The 17,837-nt window shown below is 35.9% G+C and overlaps 1 protein-coding gene across 2 annotated transcripts in view; it reads right to left on the bottom strand.

Moving 5' to 3' along the window:
• Positions 1 to 7,401: 7,401 nt before the first annotated feature.
• Positions 7,402 to 17,837, bottom strand: part of XIRP2 (xin actin binding repeat containing 2) — a 74,583-nt gene continuing 64,147 nt past the window's right edge. The window contains exons 6-7 of one of the 2 annotated variants that reach the window (XM_038584723.1): positions 15,569 to 15,702; positions 7,402 to 9,303 (exon numbers count right to left, since the gene is read on the bottom strand). In XM_038584723.1, coding sequence (XP_038440651.1) covers positions 7,797 to 9,303; positions 15,569 to 15,702 — 1,641 coding nt within the window. In that variant the 3' untranslated portion in view covers positions 7,402 to 7,796. The remainder of the gene's footprint in view (positions 9,304 to 15,568; positions 15,703 to 17,837) is intronic. The other variant, XM_038584722.1, reaches the window with a different exon arrangement.

The raw sequence follows: 17,837 nt of genomic DNA, 5'->3' as shown, positions 1-17,837 counted from the left end.
TAAAGGGGAAAGGAGAAAAAATGAGTGGGAAATATCAGAAAGGGAGACAGAACATGAGAGACTCCTAACTCTGGGAAACGAACTAGGGGTTGTGGAAGGGGAGGAGGGCGGGGCGTGGGGGTGACTGGGTGACAGGCACTGAGGGGGGCACTTGATGGGATGAGCACTGGGTGTTATTCTATATGTTGGCAAATTGAACACCAAGAAAAATAAATTTATAAAAAAAATAATAATCTGTATATTCTTCACCAGGGTTAATAAAATCTTACCTCTTATCATACCCCTGAGGTATTTGTAAGTATTAAATAAGATCAAGGACCACAGTGTTCATCCTTGCTGTGAGCTTGAAACGCAGAAAAAGAAGAATGTTACCTGCTACTGGTTTATATTATTTTTGTACAGACATGCATAGCCATTCTCTAATTAATGGTAATTGGTTCCCTGCCTGTCTATAATTTCTGGTTAATTAGTGGTTAATCCAGACCTCCGTGTTTTAAAAATTCTTGCTAAAAAATCTTCCCAAACCAGTGGACTCTACAGGTTTTCTAAGTTTATTAAAATGATCAACATGTTAAGTTTCTAAATATACCGAAATTGTTTTATGCACAAAATCTAATAAATTATGATTTTTTTCAGCCAAATCATGAGTAGAACCTTAATTAATAGATGTTTCATGTGGTCATAGGACATATACATGTCTATGCATGCACATAAATGTACATATACGCTGAAGATGTATGCATGTACATAGTACAATCATATACAATGATAAATGCAAAAGCATAAAGATAAACCAGAGAATAATAATTAAATGCATGATAGCAATATCATGATACTTTCATAGAGACTGCTTGGGTGGAGGATAGGATATGGGACTTCAAATAATAACTCCTTTTCATATCTTTGTGTTGTAATACTTGAACCTGTAATCTTGGGCAACTCAGTATCTACAAATCTTGCTTCTACCTACCCAACCTACATGTTCTATAAAAATGATTATATATTGTGTCATATATATGACATATTATATATATATATTATATAAAATTTAACTTCTAATACATGGGAAAATGTACATTTTAAGGCTAATAGAGACTTCATGTCTATGTATCTGTATGTGTGTACTTATATGAATGAATTTGTATAACTTTAGGTACTGGATTCATTTTCATAAACTTTAAGATAATAAACATGTTTTCTTGTAACATCTGCCTAACCCTATTTGTAACAAATGAAATCTACCCATGCAGCCATTGTTCTAGACTTCTACCCGGGGGTGTCACTGGCATCTAGACATGCAATTTGGGAGCATAACTACAGCTCTCTTGAAAGTAGTTTTTACATGTTATAAACATTGTCTGTTTGATACTTAGCATACACTCAAAAATCACTCCAGAAGATATCCTTATCAATTTTCACATGTGGTTCCATGTACAATGGCTCAAATTTTAGATTTGTACAGTGATTGACTCTTCAAATAAAATTTACCAAATGCCTACCATATCCTAAACTTTTTGCTAGGAATTGGAGAAATTTGGAAGATAGAATCAGATCGTTTCTATCTTTATAAAATTCCCAGTCAGTAGGCGGGGTGGTGTGGGATAGAGTGCCATGGGCACTGATCAAATAACTTAACAAAAACATGTACAATTGCAAATGTGTTATGTTTTAAGAAGAAAAGCTGAGAGAAATATTTAAGTAGTAAACATCAGCTGGACTTCGTGAAACATTTTAATTGTGAATGGATGAAAGAAATAAGGATATAAACTATGACTCTTCATTCTATGGTTTTAGTAACAGGATGGATAATGGTGTCTGAGATATGTACTACTAGAAGAGTACCAAGGTTGAGGTTGAAGGTGAGGAGCGAGTGATGCTCTGATTTTGATGTGTTGGATTTAAGATGCCATTAAAACATCCAAGCGAAACTATCAAGTAGGCAGTTATCTATATGATTCTAACATTTAGAGAACTCAGGGAAAGTGGCATACGTTTGGAGTCATTGGTATTATGAAGATAATTGAAGCCTTGGGCATGTATAAAATTACTAGGAATAGTATAGATGAGGAAATAAAAGAGATTAGCAAAACATTTTGAGAAACTGTAAATGGCTATAAGAAATTATGTAAATGGATGTGCATTTGTTCATACACTATATCAACAACAAAAAAAATCAATGCAGGTATTATGAATATCACAACTGGTAACATAAATGTTATCCATTTGATGATAAATATTTATCCAACTAATGTTATTAACTTATGACAAATATGTATTCAGAGTTGATGATTTTGATGACATTAAAATTGAACATGTTGGTTTGCTAAAATCAGCCTGAATAGCACTGAAAACTGCTGATATTAATGTTTTCATAATTTGGACATTAACTATTAAACACATACTCACGCACTAACATTCACACATACAAACATATGCACTTAGAGTATGAAATGTAGAAATTAAGACTTAAAGAGATCAGTTAATGAGCTAAGGCAGAGCATTTAATAATTTTTTTTCAGTATTTGTCCTTAGACATTGCCAGCATTAATTGTGTTTTATATATCATCTCAGTTACAAAGTCACTGAAATTTTTATTGAACAATAAATATTTTCGGTTAGATGAATTCAGGAAATAAAATAATTTGAAATTGGCTTTTTAATTAATTTGAGGAGATTTCTATATAGGCAAATAATGATAATATAGAAAGGTATGTTCAACAGAAATATCCTTTCACCAGTCTGTCCTTCTCCTAAAAGAAATGGTTTAATGGGGATGAAAGGAACATCATGATAATTAATAAATAAACATCTGCCGCCATCTTATAAAACTTGCAGTAAATTAGAGGGTGGACACAGTAGTAGTCATTACCAATTACTTCCTCTTTGAACCTTTTAAATCATCATTCATCAAAAACAGGTTAACTTAAAATGATAATGAGATGGATGGATCCAAGCACAGCTGGACACCTTCCCTTTGTTCCTGAAAAGAACCTGTGCTTGGTAAAGAACATGCTGGCAAGCTCACAAATCACGTTGCCTGCAAAAAGCTCAGAGCAAAACCAGTACATTCCTGTTTCCTCAGTATCTGGCACATGTAAACTTTTCTTGGAAATGCTTAGCTAAAGTGCGTAAATGGCTCTTAGGCACTCCCCCAGATTTCTGTATTTTAGATCTCACAAGATCAGGGTTAGTCCAACTACAGGACAAAGTGGGATGCCTGTGGCCATAATGTCCACTTTGGCTGTTGAATGGATCCACCAGCCTTGGAGAATTACAAAGGGCTGGATTTTGTGTACAGTGTCTTCTTGCTATAAGTAAACACTACACCACCAAAGCCTTCCAGCGCTCTCTCTCACTCTGATTCTTTGAAACAAGACTTGCTCTATTTGAAGGAGGCAGAAGTAATGGTATGCCAACATCTCTCTTTCTTTTCTTTTACTTCTGCCTTCACCATGAGGAGGACATGCTCAAAATAGCTTACTGGTCACAATACTATGGATGAAAAATAATCTAATACAGAGCTATTCTAGCTAATGTGACCCAAACAAGCACAGCCTAGAACAATTCTCCACAGACTTGCTGATGCTTGGGTGAGGCCAACCAAGACCACCAGGAACACCCAGTTGAGCTGGAGAGAGTTGTCTCCATTGTTTTTGAACAAAAGTGTGGATACTTACCCTTAATAGATAGGAACATGTCACTTCTATAGGCTCAGAAGGCTCAGAGGATTTTGAGGTTTCAACATTTTTGTTGAAACTTATTTCCACCACATTCTGGATCCCATTCTTTTCCAAACAAGTCCCTGACTCTGGCAAAAACTTTGATTTCCATGGGGCTCAGGTACTTTTACAATTAAATTACATTTAGCCTTTAATTGTTGATTCACACTTTCAACTTTTTTGTTAATTTTTTCCTAAAGTGATAGGGGTTAGCAATGGGCATTCAATTCAATGTCTCCTCCATGTCTCAAATATTTGATACATGGTACCAGCTACGCATTCGCCTCAACCATTATAGGCATCCTAGTTTACCACTGCTGAGAATTCTTACAATTGTACAGCCATCTTGTGCCCCTTATCAGCTGGCAGCAAATAGAGCAGCTCTAAAAGATCATCCCAGTGTCTACTTTCTTGGGCCACTCCCAGCATCAGGTTGTCCAGGTTGGCTTCTCAAAGATGTAAATTCTGAGACAGAGATTAATGTAGAGGATGTCTACCAGGGTGTGCTCTTGATTTCAAGGGAAAGGAAGGGACATAAACAAAGCTAGTTTGGACATAAGGAGAAGTTCAATGGTGACAGAGGCTCAGTGGAGGCCTCAGCCAACCCTACTGGGATATTTGACACTTTTAAGTGGAGTTTGCCTTTACTGATCACTTATTGAACACAGTCCATATGGGGGAAGTGGCTCTCTTCAGCTAAAGTGATCTTGGTAGGGGGCTGAAATTTGAGGGTTTTCTATGGGCAGCACTTCTGGTATTTGGGAAGTAACTCCTTATCCCTGAAGGAGGATCTTGATTGTGTATTATGGAGTCTTCAACCACATCATTACATTAAGTAAATTACAACTATAGCAAAATGAAGACAGTTTAGCTTTTAAACTGGACATTTGTCACCTATTTATTATTGTTCTGAAGTCTTCTAATTTAAGAGAATCCTTTGTGGCTATACATTTTCCTGAGTTGATTCCCTCTATAGACATAAGTATCAACTTTGATTAGTTTTGTTTGAATGCTTCTTTTTCTAGTCTGAGAGATTATATGGAAGATGCCATTATTTGTCCTTTTAAAAAAAAAGTCACTCTGCCAACAAATACCAAGGGCTCCATAATATTTGTTGAGTGGCTGTTGACTGGATGATGTCAGGCTTTCTATCTACTAGTTTACTTTGCAAAAAAAGATAGTATATCAAAACATAATGACCACATCGTAGACATTCTACTACCATTATTTTTCCTCTACCATTTGAATACCTAAAGTTTTAAAATTTCTTATGATATTTTAGGGGAAATATTTACAGCAAATGGACCTTGTTAAATAGATTGAATTAGCCTTTCCAAAGGACTCTATCAAAGCTGAGATTACGTTATTTTTATATTTATCTAAAAATATTTTTAGTCTTCTATTAGAGTTAATTTCCAGGGGATTGAGGCTCTGCACTCATCAGCACCTCTCATATGCTCTCAAAGCTCTTATTTTGAATCTGAGTATCATACCATAGCCTATTTCTGATCTCCATGTAAATTCGATTTTTCTAAAGTAAGATTTTACATTACTGTTAATACGTGCAGATTTCAAAACTTACATTAGATTTGGTTCTCAATAACATTTTCAGAGAGAGAAGGAGAGAGAAAAAAGTTTTGCATTTCTCTTTTTTTTTTAATTTTTATTTATTTATGATAGTCACACAGGGAGAGAGAGAGAGGCAGAGACATAGGCAGAGGGAGAAGCAGGCTCCATGCACCGGGACCCGGACGTGGGATTCGACCCCGGGTCTCCAGGATCGCGCCCTGGGCCAAAGGCAGGTGCCAAACCACTGCGCCACCCAGGGATCCCTGCATTTCTTTTTCACTTCAATATCTATGGTTATCTTTCTCTAAGTTCATTTTCTTGGCAACGGGAAAATTTTCTACCCCTCAATTGGATAGTACCAGTAGTCAGTAACTATCAAAACACAGTAGAGAAAGTATTCTTCTTCTATCTTCCAGTTCCTTAAAAAATTGATGTGCCTTTAGAAATTACTCTAGAGATGTTTATAGAAAATTGTTAGTTTGGGGAAAAATATGCCAGATGCACATGTTGCTTGCACATTAGGGAATGGGTGGTATGTTTGCATTCTGTAATTTTATTGCACTGTTGGAAAACTATTGTTCTAATCCAAAAAATGCGCTGCCCAGAGCCCCAAATCTGTCACAAGGATTGATTGTGTGGAAGCTGCAAAAGACAATTCAGCACAATTTTCTGGGGGATAAAACATTTTTACAAGATTCATTGGAAGGCCCAGTCTCAAATAAATAATGCAAAGCCCCTTACATGCCAAGCTCTGCCATGACACTGCCTCCTCTAGTAAAGCATTTGGTCTATCATGGGCCCATTTGGACCCAGGAAATTATCTTCCTGGAAATAATATATTTATAGCATAAATATAGATGGCACAGTTCTGTAATTAAATCCCAAGTGAAAAATAATTGAGAAATTGTTTCAGAATATTAACAAACATCTGTAAAAAAAAAAAAAACTGAAGGTAAAATGTGGTTTCTTGCTGTTATGGGCTGAATTTTGTTGTCCTAAAAGTAGTATTTTGACGTCTGAACCAGTATATCTTAGAACAACTATATTTGGAGATGGAGTCTTTAAAGAAGTAACTAAAATAAAAAGAGGTCACTAAGGTGAGCCCTAATCCAGTATGACTGGTATCCATTATAAGAGGAAGAACTCTGGACTCAGACCCATACAGAAGGAAGACCAGGTGCAGAGAGAAGCTGACCATTTAAAAGTCATGTAGCTGGGCTTCAGAAGAAACTGACCTGCCAACTTGATCTTGGACTTCTAGCCTCCATAATTATGAGAAAACAACTTTGTTTATGTTATGGCAGCCCTAATAAACTAGTAATGTAAGTCTTAGATCTATCTGGTTGAGAACATACTAGCAAGAATTTGTTATACTTTCTAAGGAGAAATAGTTTTCACCATTACATTGCATTTTCATACATAAAGTCAGTGGTCTGTGTTTATGTAGGAGAATAGGGGATCAGGCCTGTTTTCACATATGTATACTCCAAATTAATGTGAAGCCACTCGTTTATATTCAGATTATATTTTCCTCTCAGAATCATCAAATGTATTTGCAAGAAGGTAAAATCAGTAGAAATTCAGAAGACAGATTTTGCAAAGACTGTTTTGTAATAGAAAAACTTAACATCCATCAAATATGATTTAGAAAAACCTGACAAAACGTAGTAATAATATGACTTGTATATTTATTGATTACATATGGTAAGCAACAAAAATGCAATGTGCATAATTTATTTAAGTAACTTCTAAAATCTTTGTCATTCAGTTGATTTCTGAGAATGGACTCCACATTATCTTGAAGAAAAATTGATATTTTTCATTAAATGTTTATAAACATATTCCATGATAGTCTAGTATAGGTAATTATTTAAAAAACATAATAATCCTCCTATTTTTAATAATACAGAGCAATCAAGAAATGACAATTTTATATTTTCTAGTAATACTGTGGCTTTGATTTAGTTTTTTTTCTCCAAGATTATTAGCATGTAGGTGTGTGTTTGTGTAATGAGCTTGTGTGTTAAATACTTGCCCCTTAAAGACAGTTCCCAAATTATGGAAAACACATATACTTAAAATGTCAATATATTTGGAAAAAAAGTTACAGAAGTATTTTGATTTGTACCCCAGGTGATTTAATTTTATTTCAGCAGAAATTATAGAGAAGGTATAAGACATTGTGATACAGATCAGCAGTACAGAATCTTGCCAGTGATGTTATCCAACATGTTGAAAAACAGAGCGATATACTTAAGTGCCATTTGACTGGAAAACAGAGCCATATTTTTCATCTTTTCATTCCCTTCAGAATAAAAGTAGATTCAAACCGATTATGGAAAACATTGTATAGCTTAATACATGGAAAATCTGTTGTGATAGACATGAAATTTCTGAGCATCAAGTTTACAAGTTCAACAAAATGTTATCAAAATCTCTAGTCTTATTTTGGAACATCAATGTTTCTCAGTGCCCGAGTGTGGACTACAAGTGGCCCTCTAGGATGTTTTACTCAGTGTCACTGTAGCACCTGTTCCTCTTAATTTGCTCTTCCACAGTGAGTTGTTCAGACTGGACCTCCACTCCGGGAAATGAAGGTTTAGCTGCACATTCACTGCTCTGGGCATCAAAACTCATATTCCCATTACTGTGGGCTGTTCCTATTGCTTCACCATGCCAATGTTTGACATCCTTCCCCAATTCCCTTAAATACAAACATGGCATCGTTTTAATTTGATCTACAGAATCGATGAAGTCATGTTCGAAAATGTTCTCATTCTTTTTGGAAAAAGCAGCAATTTTCATGGTGTTGGAAAAGAAGAAGTGTAGATTTTTGTTATTTGCATGGTTTCTTTTGATGTTCAAGATATTTGTATCAGCAGAAGCTATAGACCTTTCCTCCTTTCCTCTTAACCCACCACGGAGGCCCGATTTGGGAGCAGACTGCAGGGTACTGCCAGCAGTGGCCCTGTCAGCCTGTTTACCGAGTGCCATAGCTAGTACATTCCTTGAATATGGCTTTTCAGATTCAAATATACCAAGTAACTCTGAAATTCTAGATGCATTTTCTAAACTTTCAATTTGATATTCACTTGCAGTGTAGTTTGCTTCACTTGACAGTGGTAATAGATTAGGAAATTCTAAAATAGATGTCTTCTGCCTGAAATTATTCAGACACGAGACGGCTACATAATTGTTATTATTATTCTTATTCAAATTCTCTTTACGATTTTCTGGCACCACCTCATCACCAGTGTTAGTAACCTGTAAAACTTCGCCACCATCAGGTTCATTAGTTTTTCCATTTTTCTCCTTCTCAGCACTCTGCACAACCACATTATTGTTGTCATTAAGATCCATTTCACTTTTCCTTTTATTCTTTGTATCTTCAGCCTCATTCAGCTTATCTTGCACATTCTTATTTCCCTCCTTCTTCTCATCTTTTCTTGCTTCGTACATTTCCATTTCTTTGGTTCCTGTAACATCCGCTTTCTGACATATATGGATGGACTGCAGATATGGCTGCAGGGAAGAAATGTTATCTTGTTCTTGTCCTTTATTTTCCAGAGTTTTAATGTGTTCTACTAGTGATTCACTTTTGAATTCAGCGGATGTAGCAACTGTTGTTTCTGGTGGCCATTTAGGTTTACTCATTTTGAGCTCTTCCTCAAGGAGGAAGGTTTTCTTAGGCATCTCTCTGGAAGGGGGCCAAATGATTTTTAATTTTCCCCTCTCCCTGAATTTTCTCAAATCATCTCTTTGCCCTCTACTGTTAACAACATCTAAATGTTTATTAGGATCTGCAAGTATGGTGGTGTTTTCTGCACTATTTTTACACATATTTGTTTTTTCGTTAGGAGTAAAGTCCACTGAGCTGCTTTGATTTTTGCAATTCCATTGATCTTTATGCTGTTTGTGTCCAAAACCTTCATCATAATTTCCTTTAGATTTGAAAAGTTGGCTAAAGTGAGGTTTACAATATATTTGTCCGTGAAGTGATGCATAATTTCCCAAACTGACAAAAAGAAAAAAAAAGAAAAAAATGTTTAACATTCCATATATATACTACAAATTCTTAGGGAATTAGGCTATTAATTATTTCAAGAATGAGTCAGAGATTCAGTGCAATTAACTTAACTGGCAATAGGGATATGCTTATTAATTGAACATTCTTGTTAGATAATAGTTATTGCTAATACCCCACATGATACATGTCTTATAGTATTTAGAATTTCATACTGTATGTCAAGTGTTGGTATGATAGGTATTTTAGTATAATGCATATGTAGTTATAGTGCAAAATGATAGGACTAAATCTTTGGTAACTGTGATTTATGTGAGGGGGCCCAGGATTTTCAAAAAATCCTGAATAGCACACACACACACAAATCAGCTATTTAAATTTCCTTGTTAAGTAGGTTTTGAATGAATTAGAAAGCTTGCCTATGCAATTGTTTATTTGGCCTCTTTGGGGATATTAACAAGTAGAGTGTCTGTTAAAATTAAAATTAAATTTAATCAAAGGCATCATTTTTTAATATCTGAATCTCTGCATACAAACAGATCCACCAATCACATAGCAAAACTTAAAACCCATGGATAAAATTTATAACAAAACTAAGAGACAAGGTATCCTCACCAACCCTCAAAACACAAGAAGGTAAGAACAAACCAACAGTTATAGTGGCATCTGTATGAGTGATAGCAGAAGGAGCAAGGAAGGTGTCTAATTGTCCAGAAAATATAAGACCACAGGATAGCCAGCCAGTATTTCCTGGAAAGTATCACATGTCAACCAGAGAATAATAGCTGAAATGGGGAAGGGTTTTACTGTCTCCATTAGCCAGTGACTGCAAGGGCCCTGTGGTAGGAAAGTCTGAAGAGAATAGAGAAGTCAAACTCTCAAAACTGAACAATCAAGATCCCTTTTTAGGACAAGACTTTATACTGACAAAAAAAAAAATGAGAGTGGTATCAAAATGTCATTGGATAATGATGACATCAATGAAAGAGAAGGTCTTGACTAACATGGGGGGAGAGGACTCAAGATAGGAAATCCAGAAATCAAGCCATTACAGTTTTTGGACAGTATATGAAAACTGGAAGAGGTAGCTCTGTGAAGTTTGGGAAAGCCAGTCTGAATTTTGCCTCCTTCTAAGATTTGGGAAAACTAATGCCTTACAAAAATAAGCAACAGAAAAGTACTGAGGCCAAATATTATATAAAGTCATTATAAGAAAAAAGAGTAAGGAGCACTTTTAATATCCCTATAGACAATGAAAACATGCTAGAGAAACATGCTCTTAACATCAGAATTTTAAATATGGGCTAAAAGACATTAAAACATGATAAAGAGACTTGAAAGAACAGCATGAATTGTAATTAGAAAATATCATAAAGGAGATGCTAGAAATCAGGAAAAAACAGAAGTAAAAGAAAAAATTGAGTAATAAAAACTAAACTAAAAGAAATATAAGAGTAAATAAACACACTAGAAAGTATGTTAGAAAAGAAATAAGGGAATGAAAATTTACAATCGGAAATGAAAAAGGAGAAGGATTTGAGAGAAAGACAAATATTAAAGCAAGGCACAAAATATCCATGTGCGGATAACAAGAGATCCTGAAGTAAAAAAGAAAGCAATGAAATTGGTTAAATACTAAAAAGCTGTAATTTAAGGAAACTTTCCTGATATAAAGAGGTAAGAAACTGCACGTTGAAAGAGCACACTAGGCAACTGACACTGTTGACCCACAATGACCAACATCAAGAACTATTTTGGTAAAATTTCTGGACTTTATTTTTATTTTTTATTTTTTTGGACTTTAAATAAAAAGAAAAAAATCCTTTGTGTTTATCTAAAAAGAAAATAAAAGAGAGCATATGATTGAGAAGGGAAAGAAAATTAGATTATTATCAGTCATTTCCAATACTTTGTGCCAAAGAAAACAGAATAATACATTTAAGATAGTTAATAAAAGAAAATGTAAGTCAAAGATTTTACTTTCAACAAAACAGACTCCATTATCAAGCTCATAGAATAGATGTTTCTGAGGGAGGTACTAGAAAATAAGCTTGCATAACCAGAAAGGCTACAGAAACATCAACACAAAGGTTGGTGGCAAGCATTCTATATACTGCTACCTATAAACTAAGATGAGATGAGGACAGTGTGGGAGATGATGTGACATGTAATGGCTGTGGACTATGACACCAAAGATATAGCACAATTTTTAAAAGGGGGTGTGGATGAGTGGGGAGCAAATGCCATTTTTTTAAGTTTTCATTATCAAATTAGGGGGCTGATAGTTTTGCTATTCTAAAACTGTTGTCCAAATGAATATGGGATATTTTAATTCTTATATCTCCTTTGTCTTTGAGAACTAGAAGTCCTGAAGTGAAGGTCCATATGGAGACAGACCTGGCATGGAGAAGAGGCAAAGGCAAGAGCAATGCAGTTCTCAATTCAATTTGGAACTATTCCTACAAATTCATGATATATTTTTTCTTTGTATATAAATATTTGCTAGCTCTTACCACTAATAAAGCCTCAAAATAGTGACCAACCCAGTAAAAAGAGAATTGAGGTTATAGTCTTGAAATGCCATTTCTCACATAAAGAAAGCAAATGACTGACCAGGTTCATGGGAACTAAATGCACCAAATGAGCATGGACCTTCTAGTCCCATCAGACAATGAGGAGACTATCAAAGATTACTTAGGTCTTGCCAAAAGGAATCAGGAGACAACCAGAAGAGGCCAAGACTAGAATAACTTGAACCTCAGTAGCGATAACAGCATCTGATTAAAACCAATCAAATAGGGAATTGCTGCGTGGCTCAGTGGTTTAGCGCCTGCCTTTGGCCCAGGGCATGATCCTGGAGACCAGGGATTGAGTCCCACGTCAGGCTCCCTGCATGGGGCCTACTTCTCCCTCTGCCTGTGTCTCTGCCTCTCTCTCAACTCTGTGTCTTTCATGAATAATAAATAAAATCTTAAAAAAAAAACCAATCAAATATATGTAAACCTATGAGTTTATTTTATTTTTTTACAGATTTATTTGTTTGTTTGTTTATTTATTTATGATAGAGAGAGAGAGAGAGAGAGAGAGAGGCAGAGACACAGGAGGAGGGAGAAGCGGGCTCCATGCCGGGAGCCCGATGTGTGACTCGATCCCGGGACTCCAGGATCGCGCCCTGGGCCAAAGGCAGGTGCTAAACTGCTGAGCCACTCAAGGATCCCCAACCTATGAGTTTATAATTCAAATATTTTATAACTGGTTACCTCTAGGCTATGATAAGGAACCATTTCATTACACTGTTATATAAATAAATGATACATTGGTGAAGCAAGTAAATAAAGGGAAAAAGCTATGCATTTATTTTTCCTTTCCTCCACCAACTGCACTACCAGGTAACCAAAGAGTAGATGAAGGGAAGCATCTTCTGTAAAAGTATTTGAACTAATAATGAAAAAGAAAAAAGAAAATGGGAATATCAACATTTTGCAAACATCAATGAATGGATATAGACATTAAGCTTCAATATCTGCTATGATCACAAAACCAGAGGCAGCCAGACACTATGTGCTTATTCTCTTCTTGCCAACATTCCCTATGTTCTTGCAAAAGGTATCAAATCTTAGTTTACACTAGTTTCTAGATTCAGCTGACAGTCGGAAATGCAGGGGAGAAAAGGAGTATGTGAACTGCACGACTAGTGTGCAATCAGCAAATCCAGACTGTGGAAAATTCTACACGTCAGATATCTTGGGCTCTTCACAAATAAATTGCAAGGAATGAAGGAAATGGACAGAAACTCTATAGATTTAAAAGAGATGTTAAAGTTGAAAAAACTGAGCAAAACTATAGTATCTAGGAGAGCATATTTGGATTTAAAAAAACTATAAAAATGCAAGGAAGCAATGATGAAAAAGAATGCTGTTTACTCAGAGAGAGAGATAACTGGAGTTTGGGCACACGGAAGGAGCTTCTGAAAGGGCTGGCAATGTTTATTTCTTGAACTTGGTACTGGTTACAAAGTGTTCACTTTATAATCATTCATTAAGCCATACAGTTGCTTTTTCATTTTTCTATAGTTGTGGCTTTTGGTACAATAATTTTTTAAAAATATCAGTTATTAAATATTTTCGAGTCCTTGCTAAACGTCAGGCTTTACTAGGTATTGACAGTCAAACATTAACACATTTCCTACAGCTGGAAAACAATTACATTAGACGGTGTTAAGTATGGGGCAAGCACAGGGGATGCTCTGGGAGCACACAGGAGGGACACCGGATCCATATGTGGGGCTTAACGCAGGTTTCTTCATAGACATGAAGTCTCAGTTGAGGTCTGAAGAATACTGGCACATTAGTCTGGTGGAGAGGCCTGGGGAAAACTCCTATAAGGAGCGGAAATGACACTTGGGACCAGTTAGATATGAGAAAGATAATGATTTTGTGCAACTGAAAGAAGTGAAGTCTTCATGAAAACTAACATGTAATGGGAGGAAGAAGTGTTGGGAAAGGAGCTGGGACAAGATTCTAAACTGTTAACTCATAGTAAGATGCTAATATGACTTTGATAGAGGAAACCATATGTTTCAAACAAGGAAATGACCTCAGATTTACATTTTAGAAATATCATTTTCAGTACATCATGGAACATGGCATTGGGGCAAGTTGTTGGTGGTGGTGATGGAGGTAAGAGGTGGTGGAAGCAGGGAGACTAACTTGATAGAAATACTATTGCATTAATGCAGATAGGACACTTGGAGGGTACCTGGTCTGTGGGGATGGAAAAAAGCATACAGTTCAAGAGGCTTTTATGGGACCTCCATTATAGGACTTGGTCATTGCTTGGGCATAGGGAATGAAGAAGAGGAAAGAGTCAAAGGTAACTTCATGTTCAGTCATTGAGCTAATGCTAATGTCTTTTATTGAGAGAGTATCATACAGATCATGAAGTCAAGGAAGGAATTTTGGTAGAGAGAAGATAATGGGGCATATTGAATTTGGTGTACTTATGAGAAATATAATTGGAGATAAATATTAATAATTGAGATATAAGCATCTGAAAGAGGACAGAACTGGGCTACTGAACAGATTTCAGAGTTATTCCCCATAGATAATGATTAAAGTCATGGGAGTGGATGCAATAAACCATATATATAAAGAATACAAACAGTGATAAAAATAAATGTCCATAACAGAATTCTAGGGAACATTTCAATGATGGACAGAGAAAGAATCACCCACATAGGAGTCTGAGAAGGAAGACCCAGAAGGTAGCAGGAAACCATTATACTCTGGTGTCATGGAAACCAAAGGAAAAAAATGTTGCAACAAGGGGTGTTTGACATTGTCTATCAAAGCCAGGAAAGATATAATCTGATACACACTAGATTTAGCAAAAATAATTACAATTTCAGCATCTCAGATTATAGCTACACCAAATGCCACACTCATTAAAATTCATTTGTAACTGTGTTGATATGGTGCTTCTGTTGCACTAGAGGGGGAGGGAAACAGTATATCTTACCTGACACTGACAATACTCTACAATTATTATGATTTTTACTTAGATGAAACACCCAAACCTAGGTAAACTCCAGCCCACCATCTGATTTTGTATGTGAAGTTTTATTGGAATACACTTGGGCCTCTCAGTTTACAGCCACACTTGTTTGTTTAGTTATCTGTGGATGCTTTTGCACTCAACTAGAAGCTGACTAGTGACAGAAACAGTATGGCTTATAAAGTTGAAAAGGTTTACTATCTGGCCCTTTACAGCAAAAGTTTACTGAATCCTGATCTAAAAATTTAGATTTTAGGGGTGCCTGGCTGGCTCGGTCTCTAGAGTATGCAGTTCTTGATCTCAGGTTTTTTTTTTTTTTTTCAGGGTTTTGAGTCTAAGTCCCACATTGGGCTTACTTTAAATAGGGTCAAAAATAGAATCTAGACTTTAGATAAAGTAAGAACTTAAAAAACCTGACTTGCATAGCACTTCTTGATTTTTCTTATCTCTGTGATCTCTAGGTTTGGACAAAAGGGAACTTTCTGGATTTGATCAGAAATCAGATTTCCTTTTGATATTTCAAAAGGAAAAAGGTCATGGCTATCCTGAGAAAAACATAACAGAACCTGACCACATCCCCTTTGATAGTTGTTTTAAACTCATGGCAACAAGATCTAGAAAAATCCATAGCTTCTTTTGTACATGTATGTGTATATGTACAATATCCTCCAATATTTGTGTCGCAGCCCACAAAACATTTTACCTCAGTTTACTGTTGCAGTGGTGGCATCGGAAGCAGGATTTATGAAAACTCTGCTTGTCTGCTACTAGGCACTCCATTGGATAAACAGTCTTTTGACAAAGTATACATATTTCCTTGTCTTGGGGTAGCAGCTTCTAAAAATGAAAATTCGCAGAAGTTAATATGATACTATCTTCAATCCCATTGTAAAACCCAAACAAACAACAGCATATAGACTGCTATGCAGTTAAGAAAAACCTCTAAGACTATTATCCTAATATTGCTTCTCTGGACATGAGCCTACCATCAGGTTTGAGGGTCTGGTACAATCAATATCCAACGTTTTCATTTTTTAAAGCATTCTGGAGAGATTTTTTTCAGAGTATCTACATACTTGTTAAAGCTGAGGATATTGTATTTATTTAAATATTTCCTTGATGACTTAGTGTTGACTCTGTGACATCGTTTCTTAATGTTAATACAGTGAGACTCCTGAATACATCCTGAGATGTTCAAGGCCATTTCTCCTCCGTCTAAATGGCTTTTTTGGACTCTCATGTTTGCCTTTTATACTTTTCCTACCTCTTCCCTTGCTTTAGAGTATCGATAACCACATGCTGCTGAGCTCAGGTGAACGCAGGCTCCTATAAATCACAGTAGTTATATTGCTAACCAGTGTTTAGATGGTGGTTCAAAGCTGACATAGAATTTTTACCTCATTATTTTGATCCTCACCACAATCCCACGAAACTAACAAATTAAGCTTTCATATTAGTTCTGTATAAAAGCATACATGCTCAGTGTTCTTTTTATAAATGAGTATGTATTTTAGGCCTCTGATGCTTGATTTGAACTACTAAGAGATCTCCTTTGTATTTTTTTGTTTGTTTTTGGTTCTAGTAGGACGCATATTTCTAATATAAATACTGGGTGGTTTTTGTTTCTGCATTTTCTGTATGCTTTTAGTTATCTTAACAGAAACTGAGCATTTGAAATTAATCAGACAGCTTTGCTTGATTATGCCAGAAGCAAGCACATTAACAAATCATATTAATCTGATAAACTAGATACATATGTTACAAATATGATAGAGGCAGAATTATTAGTTTCAGCAGTTTTTATTTTCGAGCTTGATATTTCTTTCAATCTGTTTATTTTTTTAAAATCTTTTTTTAAATTTATTTATGATAGTCACATAGAGAGAGAGAGAGAGAGGCAGAGACACAGGCAGAGGGAGAAGCAGGCTCCATACACCGGGAGCCTGACGTGGGATTTGATCCCGGATCTCCAGGATCGCGCCCTGGGCCAAAGGCAGGCGCCAAACCGCTGCGCCACCCAGGGATCCCCTCTTTCAATCTGTTTAGAAGGATGGACTATGCTAATGGTGCACATTAATTATGTCAAATCCTTTTATAATAAAGCCTCATTAATTATAAAAGGTAGGGAAATATAAAGAAATAAAATGTTCTCTGATGTTAAAAAATAAGTACTAAGTTTGTGTGTTTTGAATCTTCCTCCTTCTAAATATATAATCAGATTTTTAAAATATATTGTCCATGTTCACCTGTGAATGAGGCCAACCAAGCTATCATTTGGAGTTTAAGAAAGGTAAAATAAAATTAGTTTAAAGGAAAAAAAAAAAAAAACAACAACAACAGTGGCATTAGAGAATGCTAACTCCACCCAGGTTAATAACCATAATTAAATGTACAAATGGTCCAATTCCATACTCGTACTTGTGTCAAAGATATCAATCAATAAAAATCATTAAGGCACATATGAAGGGTGTAAATTGTTCCTTAGATCATTACCAGGCTGTATTGAATTCAAATGCGAATATAATTTAAGTCAGTTAAAAACACGTCAATAGTAGGTCAATAGATATTATCTAATGTTGTCTTGAGTAAGTGGATAAAACATGAACTTTTAATAAAAGTCTAAATAATGGGCATGCCACTTTTAATAAATACACAGTTATCATAACAATCATTAATACTATTACGATAACAGTTATTCTCTCTGCCACTTTACCCAAAGTCCTATTTACCTTGACAAATACGGGTCTCAATAGCCTATAGGAGGGCAGTTGTTATTTTCACACAGTGCAGGTGAGTCCTACGTTAGATGCTGTTGTAAAAAGAAAGCGGTGGGAGCAAGCGTCGCGGAGAGAGGGCCACCCTCGGCCTGGGAAGCTGTTAGCTTTGGGTTACTTTCAGACACTCCTTCAACCGCAAGTCGCCCCAGCTGGGCCCGCGGCCTCTAAGCGGGTTAGTCCGCACACCCTGCAAGC

The sequence above is a fragment of the Canis lupus genome, chromosome 36 (genome assembly GCF_011100685.1).
Source record: "Canis lupus familiaris isolate Mischka breed German Shepherd chromosome 36, alternate assembly UU_Cfam_GSD_1.0, whole genome shotgun sequence".
NCBI classification, from domain to species: Eukaryota; Metazoa; Chordata; class Mammalia; order Carnivora; family Canidae; genus Canis; species Canis lupus.
This window is presented reverse-complemented; position numbering and strand designations above follow the sequence as displayed.